Below are 24,581 nucleotides of genomic sequence, written 5' to 3'. Positions count from 1 at the left end.
TTATCTTCTCGTTTTGTGGGTCGTTTTATTATTTTTATACACATATGATAAATATATAAGACAGACATTCTCTAATTATGATGGCGTAAATAGTTTGTATTTAATGAAGAATATTTTAAAGAGAGGCGCTCGAATAACATATAAATAAACTTAAGCACTTGCCAACCGCAAATAAAGTCGAGTTTTATTGTCATTCTGGCTGTGATATGATCAACTGGTTTTTCTTTTCTTTTCTTTTCCTTTTTTTTATGCCTTAGTTTTATTTACGTTTTGATACAATTATCATTACTTGTGAAAGTTGTTGAGAGTGATATATTTGTTATGATGTTACATGCTGAAATTCATTTCTCTCTTCTGCCGAGTGTCACACACTTCTCTCGTCAGTGGGTGTGTTTTCTCTCTTCTGGCTCCCTGTAGCTCTGATTTGAAGTTAAGGTTTCAGGTTTCATTTGCAAGTCATGTTCTTTCAAAAGTTCCGTATTTTATTTAATTAACAAATAAAGAAGCATTGACTGTGCTCTCTTCTGTTGTAACGCACGCAGTAAGCGGCGTGAGCTTGAAAGAAGTGTAGTTTTCCTGCGAGCGAAGAAAATTATAAAGGAGGAGCTGCTTACAATATAGGATAGATGCGTGCTTAGATGGGTGCACCGTGTATTCTTTACTGCGATTTACATTACCTATTGAGAAGAAAACGCGCGGAACCTTCTCTTACAAGAAAACAAATTGAATCAAAATTTTTTGAGCGTGGTCGACACCTGGGTCAAATACTGTAGGTCTTATTCATGTATGCACTTATTTGAGATATCACGATTTTCTTCCTATGACTAATCAAATAAAATGAGGGTTTTCTTTAGCATCAGGGCGTCATCAAGCCTCTCCATTGTTTTCCTCTGTGATATTTGTATATGTCCTCTGAAATAAATCATTGGAATAAAGAGTCAACCATTGATAATTCCCAAAGAGATAAGGAAAGAAACAATGGTCTTATATGAATTTAACAAAAGTAATGAATGACGTTAGGAACAAGAACAAGAATGAACGGACAGTCATACAGATGTCGACAGATAAACAGACAGACAAGGAAGCGGATGGATGACTATGGTTATGAATGGATAAATGTATTCATGGCAGGGGTTGAAAATAAAAGGTTTACCAGAGGGACTGACAGGATGACAGAGGAGACCATAAAAGGGTGTATTGAATCATCGATCAAAAAAAAAATGAAGAAGGAAGAAGAGGACAGATAAGGTTTTAAGAAAGGCTATACTGAAGAGAAGAAATGGAAATCTTGTAAATACAACCATAAATTACCTTCACTTCTCGCAAAAAATTCTTCAGCTGTTGGGCGATCTGTGAAAAGGCTGGTCTCATCATAGGATTTTCTTTCCAACAAGAACTCATCAGCTCATATCTAAAATTTCAATGCAGTATTAGTTAACGTTCTCTTGAAGCTGACACTATCAGCATCTGGATTGACCGTATCAAACGTGAAAAGAGGTGCAAAGGAGGATTTTGAACTCATGACAATGAGCATTGGAAAGATCACTGATTTTCCGAGTGTGACAATTGATTTGATATGCAAATCGTTTTTTAAATCATGACGACTCATTCCATGCATCGTTTCGATTTTCAACGAGAAAAAGTGTGTGTCAGTGGATCTTGCAAGACTTTCTTCGAAGAGTGGAACGCTTTTCAATTATTTCTAAAATATGGCAAGTTAACTTTCCATTATTTGAAGCCTTCTGCAAAATTATCAATCATTCAACTCATTTTCTATCGGCATTCTACAAGACTTTGAGGCTTACAAATCTTCCGAGCATTGGTCGGGACGAGGCATCCGGTATCCTGTAGCCAGTCGACTTACTAAGGCAATTGGTGATGAGATTTCAGGGTATGGCAACTCACCTGTTTGGTAGAAAGAAGATCATCATGATTTAAATGATTCAGTTCTAGAGACAAGGAGCTAATAGAATTAGTATTTCAGCAGTAACTTTTAGGAAAAATTGAGACTCGTAAAGACTTATTTTGCTCATTTACGAATAAAATTAAGCGCAGCTCGGAGACAAAAAAAAAATGTGGGACGAATAAAATGTTTAGTAGCCGAATGGCAGGCCCCTGATCCTCTTTAATTTCGACTGACTGGTAATACGCATTTTTCTGAATGAAGATGCTTGTTTCTATATAGTTAGCTTAACAGAGGAGCCTTCCTAACTTTAGGCTCTTTATGGATTGGAATCTCATGACGAGAACATGATTTCTATTTCATAGAGTGTCGCACATAATTTCACACGACACTTACCGTAAGTGGCAATTTCCCATAAGACAATACCAAATGACCACCTGTAAATATGCAAAAATGCCTTAATAACTTTAATGAGTTAGGAAAAGAAGCTGATGACCCTGTGGTAAGGAGGATTAGCACTGATTTCATTAAAGATCAAGTCTCGTCGTATTCTTTGAGTGTTTAATGAATATTTGCATCGCTTAAGACTTCGCTGTGTCTTTCCGGTCGGATCTCGGCTCTGATATAAATTTCAAACAACTAATATAAGCATAAAGTTGTCCATTTGAAAGAAGGAATTACTTAAGTCATGCTAAGTTTTCAAGGCATGTCCATAAATGCAAATAGGTAAATATACACTATCCATGTAGATGGAGACGAGCAAACAACTTAAAATGAAGCCCTAATGTAACCATGGTAATGCTCCAGGGAAAATAGCAGAGCGGCAGGCAAATGACGTTTATAGAAATCCTTTGTACTAAGCAATTACCTCCGCCTCTGAGTAAAGAGACAGCTACCTGACAGTATTAAAATACAAAATGAAACTTACACATCACTCATGGATGTAAAATGCAGATCTCGCAGAGATTCTAAAGACGACCATCTCCACGGAACCTTGCCCTGTTCAAAAGACAGATTCATGTGAGCAAGGTCCTGTTGGTTGTAGAGTCAATGCCCAATGACACTCGGAAGAGGCTGACTCATTAAACAGAAGGATGCATTGAGTACCTGTATGCGATTCCTATTTCAACGTTAAGATATATAACATTTTCTAATCATTGTTGATCACCAGCAAAATCCAAAGGCGTAGTTATCTTGGTCGTTACATCGTTATCATCATTGTTGCTGTCATTGTTATCAGTGCAAACAGTAACCATAATTAATTAAGTAAACGTAATACACAGTTCGTTGGGAGGGAATAAACTCAGTGTGTTCGATTATACTATGGAAGAGCATTAATTAAAATACATTTCAGTTTGTTGATTTTTTTGTTTAGTCTTTGAAACTGATTGCAAAGCGTACTTACGTTGGAGGTTATGGTGTATATACCAGCGTCGGATATGTCCCTGGCCAATCCAAAGTCTCCAACTTTAGCCACCAAGTTGGCATCAACTAAAATATTCCTCGCTGCTAGATCGCGATGAACGAACTGTAAAAGAAGACAATTTATAAATCTTTAGCTTAGCAGAAACTCACGAATGACTGAGTGGTGGCTTATAACAAAGTGCAAAAGATCCTCAATGTGTCCTTCAAAACCTCCAACTGCCAGCATTATATTTAGAGCTGTTTATAATCACTTGAGAGCGGTAATCTAACGTGGAAGATAAACAAAGTTACCTCAACATTTCTACACACTGTCAACGGGTCTTACCTTTCTCTCCTCTAAGTGCTGCATTCCTGCGGCGATCTGAAATGCAATTGTAACCAGCTGCCGGTCATTAAGCTTACAGCAGACGTTCTGATAATTGTTGTTGTCCCCTGAAGCCCTCTTGGCCTTTAAAAGATTTTCCAGACTGCCACCATGAATCAATTCAGTGACCACAAGAACATTTTCTAGAGAAAGAAGAGCAAACACCGGCAGAAAAGTTAACACGAGAAAGTAATTGGACATTATTTGCCCCTGGAGTTGATCAAAAGGTGATTTCGTCGGTAAAAATAAGTCAAGTTGGTGCCAAAAAACCAAGAAACAAACTCCATATGAATCTCCCAGCACTTAGCCTAGCATCAGATGGTTTCCGATCAAGAAGCACAAACGTTTGGCATAACACGTATTAAGTCTATTAATTTTCCTTTAATCATAACATCAGCACATGCACAGTTCGAACTGATCTTACACACGGATAAAACGTTACCTTATTGGGCCGTTAATTGCTAAGTCAAGATGCCTATTTCTATGAAGTTACATCGTCGAAAACTGACTTACCTCCCTCTATCCGCGTACCAATCAAAGTAACAATATTGGGATGTTTCCCAGCATGCTTCAAGGTCCTTATCTCATTAAGCAGGGTTTTTTTGGCAATGGCACTAGGGTCTACGGTGGCATAGAGAAAAAAGTAATGGGACTTCTTAAATTGCTTGACTATGGTAAAAAGAATGATGAATAGACTGAAAAGTAGCGACATTTGACATTTTGACATTTGACATTTTGACGTCGGGTACGTACCTTTCAGCTTTTTAACAGCTACATCTGTCATGTTTCCGTCTTTCCCACCATAGCGACCTTTGTAGACAATTCCAAATTCGCCTTCTCCGAGTATTTCATCGAATACTTCAAGATTTTCCAAGTTTTCGTATCCTTCTTCGGTCTCTTGAGACGTTATCTTTCGCTGTTCGTCGACACCCAGGTCAACACATTGATCAGCTGTCAAAATGTCAGCACCAACAATCTTCTCATCCGAATCTAATCTCTCTTGACCTCTTTCTTTTATGTCTTGTATCGTATCATCCTGCTCGCTTCCGTCTGGAAGCCCTCTTTGCCCTACTCCGTCCCCTACTAACAGGTTCCTTTCCTCGGGGTTTTTGATGGTTTGGGTATTAGGCGACCAGTCGTTTTCAAGGTCCTGTATCCCGTTTAGCAAGTGCTTGTCTTTTTCTAAATACGCCATTGTCGCACGTTTTCTGCCCTGTCATTTAATTAAAGGCAAAAGGCAATTATGATATAGATCTTTCGTTACGATGACCCTAAAATTTGAAAATTTGAAGGTATGCGAGTAAGAAATAAACCGAGTCCTATTTCGAATTGAGCTGCACCATAAACTCAGTAAAAATGGGGCGAGCAAGCCTCCGAATCCTTCTGCATAAGTTATAAGAAGGAATGTTAGGATTAACCAGCTATGAACCAGTTTCCACTGAGGCTACGTTCTGTCGTTTGTCATCGATCATTGTTATTTTGTAAGGTGAGATACAGAGTCTGGAAAAACGTTGGAAATTTTAATTATTGTTATTATTCACTATTATTATTATTATTATTATTATTATTATCGAACTCTTTTTGTTTCATTATGATATGGACGGGGATGTCGCGTAACGTATTATTTACCTTTTTATCACGATTTCTACGCCGAATCCACACAAACCCAATGACCACACAAATAAGTGCAGCTACCAAAGCGCATGGTACAGCGATTGTAGTAGTTTGAGATGCTGAATTTTCTGGCTTTCCATTCTTGGAGGCTGGAGGAACAAGTGCTGCTGTGGATGAAGTATGAAAAAAATACAAATTCCCCTCGAGTCTATGGTCTTAGATTTTAAGCACGGAAATAAGAACAGTACTGATAATAACAACAACAAAAATAATGTAACAATGATAATAATGGTAAAGTGGTAACGGCATAGTGTAATAAGTCAGAATTATGAATTGAAAAAGACTGAAAAAGAAGACGAAGACAAAGCAGAAGAATAGGGAAAAAATGCAGAGGATATAGAGGCATTTTAATTCTAAACCTTTGAGATTTTGGTCCAAAAGGCAATTCCTTGAATTAACCGTCGTTGAGATCTATATTTTTGCCTCTTGTTCCAAAACTATCTCACCTTTACTTAAAACAACTACTCCTGATTGACTTTTCCCAACGCTGTTATTGGCAATGCACTGATATTTGCCATAATCTTCCATCTCTACTCCCATTACGAAAAGCTGGCCGCGACTTCTTCGGTTGTATTGAATAACACTTGCTCTGGAGTTGGACTGTAAAGGATATGAAGCATTGTCCTTTATCCAATGGATCGTTGGCCTCGGGAAGCCCCTAGCAGTGCAGCTAAAGGTAGCATTGGAACCGATCGAGACACTTTTGTTCTCTGGACCTTCAATAATCTCAGGTTTTTGGGGCACTGCAAGATAACAACAAAGCATTAGTTAATAGTAGTAATACCCTAATGATAAAAATTAAGATGAAAAAGAAAAAGACGAAGAGGCAGAAGAAAGAAGATGAAACAGGATTTTAAAATCCAAGGCCCTCGCGATTTTTCTCTAGTGTTCAAGTCCTTGCATTAACCGTCTTTAAGATCCTTACCTTTTTTCTTTTATCAAAAAATATCTGACCTTTCTTTAAGAAAGCCACCCCTGGTTGGCTTTTTCCAAAGCTATTTTTTGCAATGCACTGATATTTTCCATAATCTTCCATATTTACTCCTGTTATGAAAAGCTGGCTGCTACAATTCGGTCGGTTGTCTTCAGTAACACTTCGTCTGAAATTGGACTGTAAAGGATATGAAGCATTGTCCTTTATCCAAAGAATCGTTGGCCTCGGGAAGCCCCTAGCAGTGCAGCTAAAGGTAGCGTTGGAACCGATCGAGACACTTTGGTTCTCTGGACCTTCAATAATCTCAGGTTTTTGGGGCACTGCAAGATAACAACGAAGCATTAGTTGATAATAGTAATACCCTAATGAAAAAAATTAAGGTGAATAAGAAATAGACGAAGAAGCAGAAGAAAGAAGATGAAAAAGGATTTTAAAATCCGAGGCCCTCGCGATTTTTCTCTATAAGTCAAGTCCTTGCATTAATCGTCTTCAAGATCCTTACTTTTTTTCGTTTATCAAAAAATACCTGACCTTTCTTTGAGAAAGCCACTCCCTGTTGACTTGGCGTCGGGAAGCCCCCAGCAGTGCAGCTTAAGGTAGCGTTGGAACCGATCGAGACACTTTGGTTCTCTGGACCCTCAATAATCTCAGGGTTTTGGGGCACTGCAAGATAACAACGAAGCATTAGTTGATAATAGTAATACTCTCATGATAAAAATTAAGGTGAAGAAGAAAAGGACGAAGAAGCAGAAGAAAGAAGATGAGACCCTCGCGATTTGTCTCTAGAAGTCAAGTCCTTGCAGTAACCGTCTTTAAGATCCTTACTTTTTTTCCTTTTTATAAAAGATATCTAACCTATGTTTAAAAAAGCCACTCCTGATTGGCTCCTTTAGAAGCTATTATTTGCATTGTACTGATATTTTCCATAATCTTCCATTTCTACTCCTGTAATCAAAAACTGGTTGCGGTTCGTTGATCTGTCTGGAATGACTCTTGCTCTGTGGTTTGTGTGTAAAATATATAAAGTACATGTATCTTATCATATTTTGTAGTGTAGCATCGCGGAGTATTTTTGCGAGTTGTACGTAGTACCAGGTCGCTCAAAGGGCATGTCATGTTGCTTCGCCCGTACATATGTTTGTTGTTGTTGTATGAGATGCAGAGTTCAAAAGCTTCGCAAATTCCTTCAGACTTGTCTGTTTGTAATTCTTTTTGCTTTTCATGACGGGTCGAGGTGGTCGTTTATCTGGGGGAACATGAAAATAAGCGTGGACATCCCGAAAGGTAAAAAATTTTAACGAAAACCTTTTGCTTCCGATGCTTGGGTTCATGATAAAGTCCATAATAAATTCTTACCCCTTGCGTTCCATTTCTTATCACATAGCCTCGATACTTTTTGTTGCAAAGTCTCACAAAGCTTCGAAAATGTTAAAAAATTTTATGTTTGCAACCTTCTCTCGCTCTATGATGGGCCGAGGAGAATATGCTAACCGAAGATATGCTGAAGTTACGTAAATGGAAGAAAATGATCTGCTATTTATTACATTTCGCAGCAACGTTTCGTTCTTGACATCTTCAATTTCCATTACAGTTCCGATATATAATCCCGCCTTTTCTTTTTCCTTCGTCCGATTTTTAATGGAAGTCAATTGATAGCTTCACTGCCGGGGTTTTCCCCAGGAATAAACATTTAAGATGTCAATATGCCAATTTGTCGGGATCACCAGACAATCGGGTGCTATCAAAGCGAGGGAATATAAACTCATGAGAATAGAAACTGTACAACATATCCTTAGACCAGAATTATAAAATGCAAGGAAATATAACCAAGAAATAACCCTTACTAAAAAAGTTGCTAAAACATACCGATCAAAAGCGAAAGCGAACGCATTTCTTGCATTTATCAGACCCGGGCCACCGTCACGGTTTGCATAACTTCCTGCCCATAAAATCGTGTAGCATTGTGTTCAAAATTCTGTTCCATCCTGATTAAGGTAGACCTGTGGGAGCTTTGATGAAAACTACAAATTCTACGAATAATTGATATTTAAGATGAACAGCGAAGGAATTAGCGCTGGAGTAACGAAAAATACAATTATCGAGAGCGCAAGGACTACTACGGCCGGAAAATGTAAACAGATCCTGCTGACTTCAAGTGAAGCTTTGCGTTATTTTAGCTATTATTTGGACTGGTAATTTTTTTTTTTTTTTTTTTTTGTCCCTACGTTCTTAAGGTATTGTTCGTTCGAAGATTTTTCTTTAGATACGACGCTACGTGATTTCAAGGTCATGAAGTTATATAAACAACGACGGTGAAATTGTCGTCCGGGTCTCGTAAATGCAATCAATGCTTTCGTTTCTGCTTCTCATCAGTCTGTTTTAGCACTTTTTCGAACAAAGGGATATTTCTTGGTAATTTTCCCTGCAATTTATTAAAAATTTTGGCCTAGAGGATATATTATACAGTTTGTTTTCTCACGAGTTCATGTTCCTTCGCTTTGGTAGTACCCGATCGATTGTTGGTGATCCCGATAAATCGGCATATTGACATCTTATGAGCAGATCCTTGCAAGAATCAAATAAAATCGCAAATCTTCGGCAAAGCTGAAAAAAATCAAATTCACTCGACTTTTGCATATATGTACCTTTAGTAAGTATATGAATTCCGTGCAGTTTTGTTCCTTGAATTATCTGTTAATTCCTGAGAAAAACAATGGAAGCCGTTTTCAACTTAGGCACAATTTGGCGATCCCAACACGTGCAAACAGGGGGAAAATTATTACTAGTCATGATTCACTTAACTCGCTTGTCAAAACTACTTGGCCAGAAAAAGCTTTCATAGTTCCAATTTGATGTATAACTTACCATGGTCTAAACACCACGATTTCATAAGTATTAGATTTATCTGCGTATTTAAGAGAAGTAAATAAGTTATGGCTCTCTAGTGCTTCGGAAAACGGTAGGCGAGAAATAACGATAATTTTGACCTTGTGCCCTTGTTTAGAATTTCGTAAGATTAAATACCCGAGTTAACGATCTTTCAAAATATGTAAAGTTTACTTTGGGGAAATGAATGTGGGATTTTTAAGAATTTGTTGAAAATCGTCAACGAAACACCTTAAATCACGCCATGTTGTGTATGCGTGACCATTAACAAAAACAATATTGTTTTTGTTTTAGAAATCATGGGCAACTCAAAAAGCGTAATAAACAATGCAAATATACTGACGCCAACTTGGATGTGATATTCTCGAATTTTCCAAGGTCTTCATTTTACCGTTTGGTTAATTTCATTCGTGATGTTTATCATGAACAGAAAAGCCCGCCGCTACAGCTACGATCAAAACCGGTTTAGTTTTTAACGAATTCTTCGTAGCTCACAATTCACATTTGTACTCTTTATACTGTAAATACAAATCTTTCTTAAAATTCTGAAGGAAGCCATAAAAGAGCTGACAATAAAGCCAACTAGTTCAAGCATGTGTTCCCATGCAGTTTACCGTGAACCGTTTTGAGACTTTAGGCCTTGCTTGCAAAGCAACACAAAACTATCAGGCTGAGCAAGAGCTCGTGACAGTAATTGGTACATAGGGTGGATAAGGTATTCTCAGTAGCCAAGAGTGGTTCTTTTTGCCATATGTCTCTTTTCTTTTGTTTTTGGCGATCCTTGTTGCGAAGTTTTCAATCAAATCAGTTCAAAACAGGAAAGAGGTCTCGATGGTTTTCAATTGACTGAACTACCTTACGTTATTTGCATAGCGCGACAATAAAATATGCTAAATTTGCGAACAAGAGCTATACTCCCGACAGAGCAAAAACCTCCATCATTTCTCCAAGAGGAGGAACACGAAAAGTATGTTTTTTCTTAAATTTTGAATTTTTATTTAGTTAGATAGATAGATAGTTTATTATCAAAAACCTTGCAGCCACAGGCTGAATTACGTTTGATTTACAATAAAATATATACTACAAAAAATACATGGCTAAGAAGAACTAATTAAAAAGACAAAAATATATAATTAAGAGAAAAACAATATTACATCATTGCTTTATGGACATAGTGATGGATAAAACTATTTCGAGTACGAATGGTGTGGAGGCGCCGTGTAGTAAAAGAGTGCTGACTCCTTAAATTGACTTCGCACTCATTCTTGGGAGGTAGTAAGCTATAGAGCTTGTGTGAGGGATTAGACAGGATGGAATTAAAAAGCTTATCACATAAGAACTCGCGGCGGTTGTGTAAGGGAACTAGACCAGTCAAAAGAAGCGCCTCATTGTACGAACAATCTGGATAGATAATACGTAAAGCTCGCCTTTGACATCTCTCAAGATCTACTGAAAGGTATTGCGGGAGGCTATGATGATAAACAGGGCATGCATATTCAAGTGAGAAAGAAACATACACTAATGAGGTTAATTTAATTACATAAAATTGAGGGGAACAAGGAAGATAAATTATTGGTAAAATAGTTTATTAGCGATGTAAAGAGAAATCTGCTACCCCAAAGTAACGCATTATAGGGAGAGACCGTATACTTCCTCTCTCTCCCCCCCCCCCCCCCACCCCCACCACTCCATAAACAAATTCAACTGTCAGGGAAGCTCGTTTGGCCTCTATGCAAATCTGTCAGACACGATAGTTGATAAGAAGGAACGATGGCACAAAACTCTGAACATAAGTTTTGAATAGTCGGCTTGATCAGTGTTTTAATCAATTTTGTCCCAAAGAACACCAACACGTCGTATCAAGCACACAAGGAACACAAATTGCAAAGTTTAGACGTTTTCAGGAGCAGCCGTTTTCATCGAGCCGCGACAGAAAGAGACGGTACAGAAGTCAAACTTACGGAGACCGCCGAATGGAGAAAACGGCAAAACAGAAAAACTCTGGACTCATATGAACAGCTAAGAATATAATAATCGCGTTAGGGTTATTATTATTCGAGTTATTTACCTTGCTATATGCATCGGAGTCGTGTCAATTTTTATTATATCAATTTCTTGATGGTCACATGTACCCAACAGGATTGCGTGATTTTATGGCTTTCTTCACGATTAATTTTCAAAAAAATTGTTAAAAAAATATCCAAATTCATTTCCCCAAGCTAAACTTTGCACATTCTGAAAGATCATCAACTCTAGTATAATCATACGCAATCTTAGCAAATTCTGAGAAAAGGCACATGCTCAAAATGATCGTTGTTTTTCACCTACCGTTTTAAGCAACACGGGAGAGTCATAAGGTTTAGACTTCTCTTGAATACTGGAATTAATCTAATCTTTATGAAATCACGGTGTTTAGACTATGACAAGTTGTACAACAACTTGGAACTATGACAGCTTTTACTAACGCAGTTTTTTTGATACGCAATTCGAGTGAATCGTGACCTATTTTAAACCTGTTCGGTGTCGCGAAAGCGATCTCAGGACTGAAAACGAAACGTTTTCGTTTTTTCGAAAGCAAATATTTTTTTTCATGGAAAAAACTGCACAGCATTTGTATACTTTCAAAAGGCTACCTGTATGCAAAAGAACAGCGAGAATCGTATTAAAGAGGACTACACTTTATGGGGAATTTCATGACGAGAAGGCTGAGGAAGTGCAGGAACGCGACAACCACCTTCGCCTTATAGATCGCAGGATGTCTTATATTATGTAGAGGTATGATAAGGTTGCTTACCTATCGTTATTGATTTCCTTGTGCAGTGTTTTAAGTAACCATTTCCAGCTTGGCATGTGTAGCTGCCAAATTTGTCAACTGTCAAATTTTTAAGCAACAATGGGCAGCTTAATTTAGGTTTACGAGCATGTACGTCTGAGGGCTGTTCGCATTTAGCTCCAACGCGTCTACCGTGTGGATCGTACCACTCGATATAATCGACCCATCTATCCAGATATACTGAGTCTTCATCTCTAGGCTGTGCTGTACAAGTCAGGGTTATACTGGCACCAATGGGTAAGCAGCTGTTTCCTGAACTTGAAGGGATGTCGACAACGGGTCTAACTATGTTAGAAAAATTGATGATAAATAATAACAAAAAACCATGATACATTTTCTCTCCCTCTTGCCTATCTAACGAAGATAAAAATTATAAATAAATCTATCTTATAGACATGTGTGTATACTATACACATGTATTCTACTATGATGAAGAGATACACACCCATTTTCAAAAACTTCTCAATATGAAAACATGTATTAAGAAAATATACCTTTTCTTTTCTCATCAAAAAGGTGGTGCGCGATGCTTATTTAATTCACATTAAAGGAACCATACCTTTTTTGTTATTTAGATAGCAGCTATTTTACTTTCCTTTTTAAAATTACCCCTATAATTTGTGGAAGCAAAAACGGGTCATTTGTTACTTTCTCGACTTGACGAGATGTCCACAACGGGTCCTGCTGGGCTAGAGAATTTGATAACAAATGATAATAATAGAGAAATTCATAATACGCAATCTTTTTCTAGCCGATCTAGCGATGCAAAAGATAAATCTATCTTATGATGTAAAGTGAGTGCAGTTCATATACTCTTGATCCCGTTTTAATTAAGCTTTTTATTGTTTATTTCTAATTTGAATTCTTCACATGAAGAAGGCCGAAGCCCGAAACGTTGTATACAAACACTGAATCATTTGAGTCTTTATCTTTTTCCTTTCTTCTCTATACATGCGAAACATTTTGAAGAAGATACCAGCATCCTCCGCGTCCTCTTTTTGAGAGCTGTTTGTGTGGTAGCCATTTTACACTTCCTGTACACATACATATTCATACATATACATACAAGAAAAGCATTCGCATCCACTTGTTCTTTGACAAAGACGTTTAACTACTTACTTTTTATACTGGGATTGCACGTTTCAGCTCTGACAAATGGAAGATTCCACAAAGCGCCGGTAACAGTCAATAGTACTAAACACGTAAAAGCTCCTTGAAGCCAAAAGTAACCCATCAGCATGACATGTTGACAAATTTGTTACCTGGAAGTTTGGAATGACCTGTAGATGGGATTGTTTATTTAAAATAAGTTCTTTTCTTAGAAGAAGGTAGTATACTAAGGTAATAGGTCGAACCAGGGTATTACTAAGCTATTGTATCTAAATTTACCCGTTCAGGCAGTTGTGAAAGGAAAAAGGGAAAAGGGGGTCACAAATTTGGCGATTTTGCGCAAAATTCCCGCTAAAAGGTATATAATTTCATTAAAAATTTTCTCTTTCATTTATCCCCAAACGTTTGTATCCTACCGAATACATGCGGTTACAGTTTCGTCTGTCGATTACTCAGTAACTTATTTGCTTGAGCCTTTGTTTTGCCCCTTTATCGAAATCGCCAACAGTGACAAACAAAATCTAAAGTGAACAGAGACGAGGTTCATATGCTGCACGATCCTCGCAGTAGATAGCGCTATTTAAGCAATAGCGAAAATCAGGCCTGAAAAAAAATCAGGCCTGTACGGGATTCGAACCACTGACCTCTGCGATACTAGTGCAGCGCTCTACCAATTGAGCTAAAAAGCCAACTGGGAGCAGGCCGTTAAGTTGATTCGTAATAAACCCGTGAAAGTGATAAATGAGATACAATGAAATATATGAAGTTCATATATTTTGTACTGCGGTATTAGATACATATGCTGCACGATCCTCGCAGTAGATAGCGCTATTTAAGTAATAGCGAAAATCAGACCTGAAAAAAATCAGGCCTGTACGGGATTCGAACCACTGACCTCTGCGATACTAGTGCAGCGCTCTACCAATTGAGCTAACAAGCCAACTAGGAGCAGGCCGTTAAGTTGATTCGTAATAAACCCGTGAAATTGATAAATGAGATACAATGAAATATATGAAGTTCATATATTTTGTACTGCGGTATAAGATACATATGCTGCACGATCCTCGCAGTAGATAGCGCTATCTAGATAGATAAAATAGCGCTATCTACTGCGAGGATCGTGCAGGATATGTATCTAATACCGCAGTACAAAATATATGAACTTCATATATTTCATTGTATCTCAGAGACGAGGTTGTTCGCAAACCTACTAAAAACTTTTGATAACTTACTTTTTCGGTGGCAAGCAAATGCAACGAACTTAAAAAAAAAAAACAGTGAATTTTTATGTTGTGATGACCTGCAGTAAGAAAGCAAAGTTATTTCAAACAGTGCTTATCATAAAGAAAAGGGATTGTTTGGCTTGACAAGAACTTTGTATCGCGCGAGTGAACTCTTCATGTCCATGTAAAACTACTTTTTTGGGATCGTAAACTTGAATAAGCTAGGTAGCCTACCAACGGACACGATGTACTCTTACAATAAATGAAAATAACGTATAATCCCACTAGTATTAATTAGAAATGATCAAAATTTCTTGTAGTTTAACATTTACACATCTGATCTCTGCTAATCCTTACGTCAAGGGATATAAATCCTTCGCAACATTTTACAGTGACATCACCATCCGCCTCCTCTCGATTCGAATAATAGGGACCTTAAGAAACCCCGACGGCGACGGCAACGAGGAAGTGGAAAAACAAGAGATCTAATTGGCAGAACAATAGCTCAGCACGTGCGTTTTGAAACTTTGTACATTTCTTAGCCGTCCTATGCAAAACGACAACGTAAAATCGCCAAAATTTGCGTCGTCTGCGAACCGAAACCGCGACGGCAGACTATTTTAATTTCCATTTGGAACTCAACGGCTACTTTATACGTCATGCTGAAGTTGAACTGTGGCGCTGTATGAGACAGTAAGCTCCTGCAGCCATTCATGAAATTCTAACTAAGAGAAGAAATTAATTTTTTAATCCAAGTCTTCCTTGAAGTCGTCGTCGTGGTTTCTTAAGGTACCTAATAGGGACCTTAAGCAAACCACGACGACGACGGCAACGAGGACGTGGCAAAACAAAAGATCTCGTGGGCAGAACAATAGCTCAGCACTTGTGTTTTAAAACTTTGTACATTTCTTTGCCGTCCTTTACAAAACAACAACCTAAAATTAGCAAAATTTGCGTCGTCTGCGAACGGAAACCGCGACGACAGATGATTGTAATTTCCATTTGGAACACAACACTGCCACCATACGTTATGCTGAAATTGAGGTATGGCGCTGTAAGAGATAGTAAACACCTGCAGCCATTTTCGAAATTCTAATTAAAAGTAGAAATTCATTTTTAATCGACGTCTTCCTTTGTGTCGCCGTCCTGACTGCTAAAGGTTCCTGTTTCTTATATTTAGCAGATGCTTAAGATAAACGAACTCGGTCATTATTTTATTTTTTCCGCCTCAGAAGGACTTCATCTAAAGGAAGAGACAGTTAGGTTGGGTTAATCGACTCATGGAAAAAATGTCACTTCACTGGCGAAGATGTACCTGCTAATGGAGAGATATCCAGCCGCTAAACTGACTCTGGAAGTGGTCGCTTGTACACGAAGTCCCTTTTTCGAGGATGAAATTGAAAGTTAATGCGTTCGATTGTCGTCGAGATGCAACCAATAGTCCATTGTGAGAGGACGATAATGATTCGTTTGACGATAAAGTAGTGTTCAACTGAACGTTCCTGGTAATCATATCTTATATCTAGATATTTAATTGATGGCATTTATATTTTTAAATATATATTATACTATAGGGTCCTTATAGTTTTCTTATTGTATATATATATATATATATATATACATATTTACGTATATTAGTTATTGTAAGCTAGACGTGACTCAGCCTATGGCTGCTATGATTTTAGTCAATAAACTACCTATCTACCTATCTATCTATCTATCTATCGATCTATCTATCTATCTATCTCTCCATAGGAAATGCAAAGTTTGGTAAAGTTTAGACATTGTCTACGTTTTAGTTTTATTAATTATGGTCGCATTGTTCCTAAGCAGCGCTTTATTAAAAGTTTCATCTAAGACCCCGAATTTGGCTATCGGCGTTTATCTAAAATCAAATTTATTTCTTGCAAAATATGGTATGGTAAAATGTATTTCAAAGTAAATTTTAATAGCGTCGTCCGAGGACATTATGCGTACAAGTCAGTTTAGCCTGACACGCGCGATGAGGCAAAGGAAAATGATGTAAACGCAATCGGAGTATACTTGATAAACAAACAATTGGAAGAAAAAAAAAAGCCGTGTAGAATGGGCTAAGAGAACTTTCAACCTTGCTGAAAAACTTCCTGAACGCAAACTCCGAAAATTAATTGTTAACACAAGGAACTGGAGAGAGGAAGAGTGACTCCCTAGTTAAGCACTCCACTTTCACAAAGAAATTTAACTGCGCATTGGGAGAATGTTAGAGGGAAGCATAGTGAAAGAGCACGGAAGTATACTAACTTCAAAATGAAAAACATTGTCATCGAAAAGGGCAAATTTCCAAAGCTTGAATAAGCTAAAGAACCGTATATTGTTCTCGTGTTTCTTACCATATTTCACTGCATTACCGCAGTAGGGCAAGACTAGAACGGAACATATGCGATCCATGCGAGTAGTCCAACGATTAAATTGCACTCATTCCACCCCAGGGGAGGACATCCATCACACAGTAATCTCGTGCGTGGGAAATTAACGTCTCCTACCCCTAACCCTGTAGGAGACGGGACCTCCATTTATTCGTCCCTATCCGAGAAGACTTAGAATATCTAACCGTTACTTAATGTTATAGAAAGGTAGCATATTCTTCTCAATTATTTTAGGACCTTGAGTGTTGGTCCGGCCGGGGCTTGAACCCTCGACCTCCCGCACAAAAGTCCAGCGCTCTATCCATTGAGCTAACCGGAAGGCGGTTTTGATTATATACCTTTGAGCTTCCAATGCGATGATCTTAAACATTTTTACCTTTTTGAGACTATAATTCGAATAGATAAACGCCACATCATGATACAGCGTTTGTTAATATTTCATCTTTAAAATGCAGTTATTTCAGGGCGGAATATATTCGGGATTTGTGATTATTCGAATAAATACGGTATTTATACAAAATTTTTCTTCTTCTTTCAGCTTTTATCGAAACATTCAACGAAAGAAAGCGCCAAATATGACGTCCAGATAGGAATAGATAAAATCAAGATTATGCAAGTGGGTGATTCCAGTTGCTCCGTCTGAGTTTTGACTTCTCTCTTACGCTGCAGTTGTCAAGGCTTCAGTCACCTTTAGGGACTGAGCAGTTTTGTCCTCAATGACTATCGAACCAGAAATAACTGCCAAGCTCAAAAGCCTGTACTGGTTAGATATTTTTGCAAGCTTCAGAATTTTAAATTAACGTAGAATGAATTATATCGCGATAAGATTCACTTGAAACCTCTATCTGACCATTTTTAGTTTAAAATTCACCGAGAGACAAAAGTGACGATCAAATATAGTTTAAATGTCTTCCGCTTTCTTTGACACTTTCACGAAATTTATGCATTATAGAAGGAGTTCGAGGAAGATTCACTGCATGTATATTCATGAATTTAGAGGCGAATGAATATTGAACTCGTTCAAAGAGCTTTACTATACAGGATCTAGCCCTTATCATTTGTAAATGCGAGACAAAACGTATAAATGTTTGTTAAATCAAGAATACCCGCCAGTCATTGAAACTCGAAGATTCCACTGTCAATAAATTGAGGTTAAAACGACGGCGGTTAACTTCGAGGGTCTATGAGTTTGTTATTCTAAAAGCGAAATGTTGACGTCACCAGCTTTTATCCACCATACGCGTTCTTCCCGCGAGATTAAACAGTCATTGATCTATATTTTTGAAATATTTTATACATAGAAAGAAAAGCCCATTTGTTTCTTGGGAATAGGCCACTGGCTTACCTCATTTACCCTTCTGATCTTTTTTCTTTTTCGGTATGTGAATGACGGCAACTAAAAATGACATTTCGAATTCGGTCTGACAACATGTCAGACTTCAGTCAGTATTTGTATTACTAAAATAAGATCTGTCGTTAAAATATGTATTATTCCTCCTCGAGATAAATTATTGTGAAAAAGGTCCAGTCTTAACTTTTAGGGTTAATTATTAGTCACTAGACTAAAATTCATCCCAATGCAAGCGATGAAATGTACACTAATGATCAGCCAGAGGCCGGAAGAATAGAATAGGCGCATCATATTCAAGTTCGTGCTCAAATTCACATTCCTGGCGGACTTCGCTTCACATGACGGGTAATGAGATCGATCTTCCAGTTTACGAATGGAGTAATTTGGGAACCTTAAATTTGAATTAACACGTTTTGCATCATGTGTATATTTCATCCAACTATTTTACATTAGCTCGCAATAAAGGTATACAAATCCATGGATTGCCTCAAATTTTAGCCCCATTTTAGACTCTGTTTATTATAGATTAAAGAAATGATTACGAATAAACAGCCAAAATTCAAACCTTCTGAATTTACATCTTAATGTTCAAGTAAAAACATGGCCACTAACACTTGTCACAAAAAGTCATACAAGAGACGATCTCACCAGTTGTCTCAAAACAATTGCACAATTACGCATCACATATCAATATCAAATCCTAGCACTGTAAGGTACTGCATCAAACGATTTTGTTTAATAAATTGTTCCCCCAAATCCTTTTGAAAAATTAACTTTATTGCCTTCGCTGTTCACAAAACCACGATCGAAATAAACTTTGATCTTATTTTTTATTTTCCTTTATTTATTTAAATGTTACCTAATTTGGCTGAAAAAGGTGCAAAAGAAATCGTCTTTTGAAAACGAAATTGTGTAAAAAATGTATAAACTTACCTTAAGATTTAACAGTAAGACTTGTTAGCGTACCATTCATTTGAAGGTAGTGGAATTAACCAGTGGTTGTCATACAAAACGAGGTCCGAAATAAAATATTAATCATGCGCACTTTACTGAGTCAAAAATAAACCGTGATACGGAACCACATTTTTTATTGATAGAAAATGAATCAGCATGCAGATGTTGTAGGAGGAAAATGACAGTTGGAGAGCTCCTGGTAAGCGAACAGTTTAACAAGATCAAAGATTATGTTCGCAATGCCTATTTCTCATCAAACTGTAAAATGCTACTATCGTCTTATTTGTAAATTACTGTCTGGTGGACATAGAAAAGAGACGGGAAGATGCGCGTGTGCGCCGAGGAACGATTTGTGCGGGGGAAAGCTCTCTACGCGTAGGATGATCGTAAACAAAAAGGCCAGCTGTGTTTCTCTCAATATCTTATTCAATATCTAAGATAAAAAAAAAACAATCCTTTTTTACTTGTTATCGAATTCATAGCCCACTCACGCTCCTCTCTCTGTCGCCTTTGTGATAGACGAGTCCTCTAGAATTTACGAGATTGAGCTTTTTTTGGTTTAAAGTCGATACCTGTCACGCATTCCTTAAAGCCAAGAGAAAACACAGAATTTGATAGAAAAACAGGTTTTAACCGATGTTAGGAGATTTTCGTGAGCGGCCATTACAGCCAAGAAAACCATAACTCAATTGTTATGTGATCATCTGCATTCATGCAATATGAGTGCAGATGGTTGAGGATTACTTCACCGCTAATTAGCACGCACGCTTGGCTATTTTATGTGGCCTTATTTGATGTAAGTTCCGTACGATTTCATTACTATCCGCGAAAATCACTTGGTGAAAATCACTTGAAGAAAATCACTCGGCGATATCCCTCTGGTTCCGCTCCTTGCGAACTGATCATAATCTTCGTGATTTAATTTAAACATGTTTTATTTCGTTTCAAATTCCATAGTTGAGACGCTACACACAACTTCTGAGTCCCTTCCCCTTTCCGTAATATACAACTGCATCTTTGCTTTCATTTGATGTAAGTTTCACACGAGAGACTACTCATGACGTTTGAGTCAGATCGCTACCAAGGGCGATATAACATTGAGTAGTAGCTAATTTTGGGGTGGCAAATTTGTTATGGTGGCGAAATGACTGGATATCTTTCGCTTCGATCCTTTACAGATTTACAAGTTGGACCCAGACAAGTTATCCCGACTACCTTTACTCCAGTCTCACCACAACTCGTTACTTGTCAGCGGCGGCGCTGGAGCGAGTCACATGACAGCTGATTAAGGTTAAGATTTGACAAACCAAAACAGAGTATGGTTGCCGGAATGTAGGAAAATTCAATAAGAATTATTTTCATTCAACAAAAATATATTTGCATTCGATAAAAGTATTTTCATTCGATAAAAATATATTTTTTCTCGTTGAAACATTTTTATGCGATAAAATGTATATTTGCATTTGATAAGATATATTTTCATTCGATAAAGAAAAAATATTCTCATTCGATAAAAAAAAAAGATTGCATTCGATAAAACATGTTTCCATTCAGTGTAATATTTTCAATCGGTAAAAATAGTTTTATTCGATTAAGAATAATCATAAAACATGTGTTCATTCAATGGAATATTTTCATTTGGTAAAATATTTTCATTCAATAATTAAAAAGTAAATTTTCATTCGATAATTTGACGTGACTCTAGGAGGCATGGTCACCAGGCATTTATGGCATGGTCATAAAGCTCCCCGCCAGGCTTCCATAAACATGGTGTTTAGTTAAACCTGGTCCCTAACGTTTTTCCTTTGTTCTTGTTTTTTTTGTTGCGTTACGTTTCGGTACATATACACGAGTTAGAGTTTGGTCACATGTTTTTTGGACTGTAGCTTCTCACACGTGGTCTTAACAACGAGCAAGATTTAATTTTTCTTTGCAGAATTAAACTTCCAGCACCGGAAAACTCTTAATATCTTAGAAGAACCGATTATCTTCAGGAACTTCTCAAATGCTTTTTTTGTTTTTATTTAACTTCCAATCACCCTTGAAAGCATATTCAATGTTATTGTTGTTCACATTTCAGCGACTTCAGATAGCATGCAAGGCTCAATAGACAATCGGAGTTGGAGGAAATTGTAAACACAACAAAATGAAACTACGGATATTTTTTTGAACAAGCAGCAGAGGTAAAAACCTGTAGTAAGTAATACGTATGGCAGGATTCATATCAAACTCACGGGGTACAAATAGTCTTTTACTGAATTTCGTGACCACGCCCACTTCATCGGCCCACTCAAATCGAGTGCGATTTTTGGATGTTATATCATCTTGCCGACTCTCTGTATAAAAAGTTAACAATGTACCACCGAAATATTGGACTATAATATCATGGCTTTCCATTTTGTGTATTTTCGTACTACAAAGTAAAGTTTTTCCCTCGTCATTTTCACCTTTTCCCGAGCGGGTCCGTCAAAATTAAGAAGGCGTTCGTGGTCAAAACAAGACCGAGCTTGGAGTCTTGGGCGATTTCTCTCTTACGCCAGCGCAAATTGACAATGTACTGCCAAAATCAAAGAGAGGAGCAAATTTCCTTTGTTTTGATATGTAAATTGTCGAACAAGGAGCAGATTGAACCTCGTCAAATGGCTAGTCAAAACAGCCACACCTTCCTCCTTTTGCTCGTTTCCTGTTTTATAAGCGTGAAAGCAGTGGGAGAAGAATCGGAAAGCGCTTCACCATCGTTTACTTACGAGATAAACAAGTAAGATTTGTAAAGTTATTTTCCGAAAGAGTCGGAATAAGTACATTTTTTTCAGGTTAGATTGCTTTTTTTACCCTAAACGTCGTCCAATAAATTTTTGTTGCAGCCTACTAATCTATACAATTTCTAAGGAAAATATTCAGATGCTTCACCATCCCCGAAGGGGGTTCTGTCCTGGTGTACCGGTTCACAAGGGAATTACCATTGTTCTTTCTTTGTTTAGGAGTTATCGGTTAGCTATTATGTATCGTTTGGTCTTTTGTATAGGCTCTTGTGAACCGGTACACGAGGACAGAACCCCGAAGGGTCTCCACTCATCGAAGCGTGGACTGTAGCCAATGTAGTGAATTTTCAGTCTCTGGTTGGGTTTGTCAACCTCCGTGACTTCAATATCATACAATTTTGTATCTTTTCTCTGTGAAATGACCTTTTTAACAGGGGTGTATGCTGAGTATTCGTTGCAGAATCGCTTTGGTTCTCTTATCTCTCTCTTAGGCTTGTCCGCCATTTTGAAAATTTGCTCAGGAGGGCATCTGGGTTAGCGGCCGCGCCAGGCTGGAACCGACAAAAAGAAATGTCCATCGCAGTGGGGAAACAGTTTGATATGAATACATTAGTCCACATCTCTAGAACTTCCTTTTACCGGTAGTTTACCAATTTTGTTAGTGTCCATCGCACCAGCAACACGTTACTAATTGGTTTTATTTTATTTTTTTCCTTCTTAAGATTCCCGGTGCAACCGAAAGCCCACAACAACCGCTACGAAAGCTCCAGCAACTTTACCTACTACAACTTTACAGTATACCATCCCATCTACGACTACCAGCTTCACTTCTACTTTTCAACCCACTAATTCGACTACAACGAATGCGCTTACTGAGGAAATCACTTTATCAACAAGAACAACGAGCACCAGCGAATCCTCCACAAGAAGAATGACGTGGCCAACAAAAGCTGCTGAAGAACCAGTTATGACTACAGAATCAGATGTAGTTGGTCTTCCAGTGAATGCAGAACTGAGCAACCCCATCAAACCAGGTAAAAGACGTGGTCTTCTAGGCTCACTTCAGACCGTTGCCTTAGAACAGTCACCTCCCAAAAATTGAAACTGGTCGAAAGGGTCACTTTCCGTTAAGTTCAAATGATTCTTAGTTTTTCCTTAGTGAGCTCGACCCAACTAGAGGTGTATCTGCTGTCTCTTTATAGGCGGATTCATGCTGACGTCATTGTTTACATCTTTGCTTATTTGCATACGGCTTTGCGCAAAGAAGGAAGCATGTTAGATACAAATTGACTTCAGGCAGCTAAAGAGCTAGAAAACCTCAGTACATGGTGACATTTTTAGCTCTTTGGGTGTAATATTCAAGGAGAAATAGTCCATCAAAAACTGCAAAATTTCTGGGTGGCAAAAGCGCTAATGAGCTCATACATTCTATGTAAAATTTTGAGTTTTTAAACCCGTGTTGCACAAAAAATTATTCAATGCATCAGGCTCGTATTTATTGGCCGAGTTAATCGTACTTTGACCTGTCGATATTCAGAACTGATTTATTTTTAGCTCCATCAGAAACTGAATTGCTTATGCTAATGAGGCAAATATTGTAAACAAGGATTCCCCTATACGATTTCTTCACCTATTCCGGATGTAAATTAGTCTCAATGTAACAAAAAGAAAAATTTCATTCCTTTCACACAGTGTTTTCACATTATTTTTTAATTGTGAAAAGCGCGCGCTGGTTTACGCGCTTTGAAGCCTCGGTGATGATTTGCGGCTCAACCGTACACGAATTATTAACTGAGTTCTTGACAAAGTGACCAACTTTTCCACATGAAGTGCACCTTGTTTAGTCTCCCCCATGTTATATTTCTTCAGTTTCAGAGCTCAATTTGACAATCATGATTCCTTTAAAGGCCTGCTTTTTGCTGTCAATCATAGTCAACATTTTCTTCTTTTGAATAAAGGCTGATAGTTTCGAGAGAAACTGTTTGGGGCTGCGTCGGTGGGGGTAACGAAATAACTTGGATATATCAACAAAGTGGAAGTGGTGAATTGGCCACCGTAACGATTACAAAAGCTGACGTTTCGAGCGTTAGCCCTTCGTCGGAGCGAATAGAAGAATTGTGGCTTGTGTGTGTTTTAAAAGGCAGAGAATGGAGCTACGTTATTGCTGGGAACATGGCAACGAGAAAAACAAGAATAAATTAGTGGAATGAAAAGCGTTCGTTGATCCCTGTGAGATTTAGACTACCGGTTTGAAAGATGAGCTTTTGTTCAAGATTTTTACGGCTTTTCTTCTTTTTCCGAGTAAGGAAACGAAAACAGGGATGTGATCTCGACGAGAAGAAAGCGAAAATTATCGAAGCTAATTCAGTAAGACACCAGGAGAAAGACAGAATAGAGCCACGGGTGGAGAGAACTTGGTTACTATGCAGGCAGTCGGCAGACGTCACGGACGTTTGAGATGTTTTGTTGAAGAAGTGAAATGAGCAATTCAGCTGTAACTGGTGAGGATTTCACCAGATGTTGTCCAGTTTAAAGATGACAGCCGAGACGGGTTGAGTTTCAGCCAATCACTGCATGGCAGCTGCCAGGCTGTAGAAAAGGCCCAAAACGAAATGGCTGTTGTGTTCACCTTTCTAGTTTAGTAATTCTTTTCGTTGGTATTTGGCATTAACGTTACATTCTTGTGTGGGTGTGCGCCGCTAACTTAAAAAGGTTCGATTCCATATCTTGGTAGAGCTTTTAATTTGTCTTAACATT

The 24,581-nt window shown here is 37.9% G+C and overlaps 1 protein-coding gene and 2 long non-coding RNA genes across 9 annotated transcripts; 2 read left to right on the top strand and 1 right to left on the bottom strand.

The window, feature by feature from the left end:
- Window positions 1-75: 75 nt before the first annotated feature.
- On the bottom strand, window positions 76-19,192 carry LOC148740946 (fibroblast growth factor receptor 4-like). 7 transcript variants are annotated; one of them, XM_088754282.1, is made up of 17 exons: window positions 19,042-19,167; window positions 14,362-14,429; window positions 13,139-13,299; window positions 11,981-12,304; window positions 6,832-6,963; window positions 6,321-6,620; window positions 5,813-6,109; window positions 5,322-5,473; window positions 4,446-4,905; window positions 4,206-4,313; window positions 3,654-3,835; window positions 3,309-3,431; window positions 2,832-2,902; window positions 2,300-2,340; window positions 1,806-1,905; window positions 1,312-1,411; window positions 76-912 (listed from the first exon to the last, which is right to left on the bottom strand). In XM_088754282.1, exons 3-17 carry the CDS (start codon window positions 13,257-13,259, stop codon window positions 868-870), a joined length of 2,556 nt encoding a protein of 851 aa, XP_088610408.1. In that variant the 5' UTR covers window positions 13,260-13,299; window positions 14,362-14,429; window positions 19,042-19,167; the 3' UTR covers window positions 76-867. The 7 variants fall into 7 exon arrangements, with proteins under 7 accessions (XP_088610408.1, XP_088610448.1, XP_088610417.1 ...); XM_088754322.1 differs by lacking the exon at window positions 14,362-14,429 and adding an exon at window positions 15,668-15,732 and having other exon boundaries at window positions 19,042-19,163; XM_088754291.1 differs by lacking the exon at window positions 19,042-19,167 and adding an exon at window positions 15,668-15,946.
- On the top strand, window positions 14,463-15,930 carry LOC148740947 (uncharacterized). The gene is made up of 2 exons (XR_015999252.1): window positions 14,463-15,045; window positions 15,585-15,930. It is a non-coding gene; the product is annotated as an uncharacterized LOC148740947 (long non-coding RNA).
- Window positions 19,193-20,032: 840 nt separating the features above from the next.
- LOC148740945 (uncharacterized) lies at window positions 20,033-23,511 on the top strand. The gene is made up of 3 exons (XR_015999258.1): window positions 20,033-20,352; window positions 21,143-21,245; window positions 22,547-23,511. It is a non-coding gene; the product is annotated as an uncharacterized LOC148740945 (long non-coding RNA).
- The last annotated feature ends 1,070 nt before the right edge of the window (window positions 23,512-24,581 follow it).

This window comes from Stylophora pistillata, chromosome 1 (assembly GCF_964205215.1).
Source record: "Stylophora pistillata chromosome 1, jaStyPist1.2, whole genome shotgun sequence".
Taxonomy (NCBI): Eukaryota; Metazoa; Cnidaria; class Anthozoa; order Scleractinia; family Pocilloporidae; genus Stylophora; species Stylophora pistillata.
Note: the sequence above shows the minus strand (reverse complement) of the source record. Positions and strands in the feature narration are given on the sequence as shown.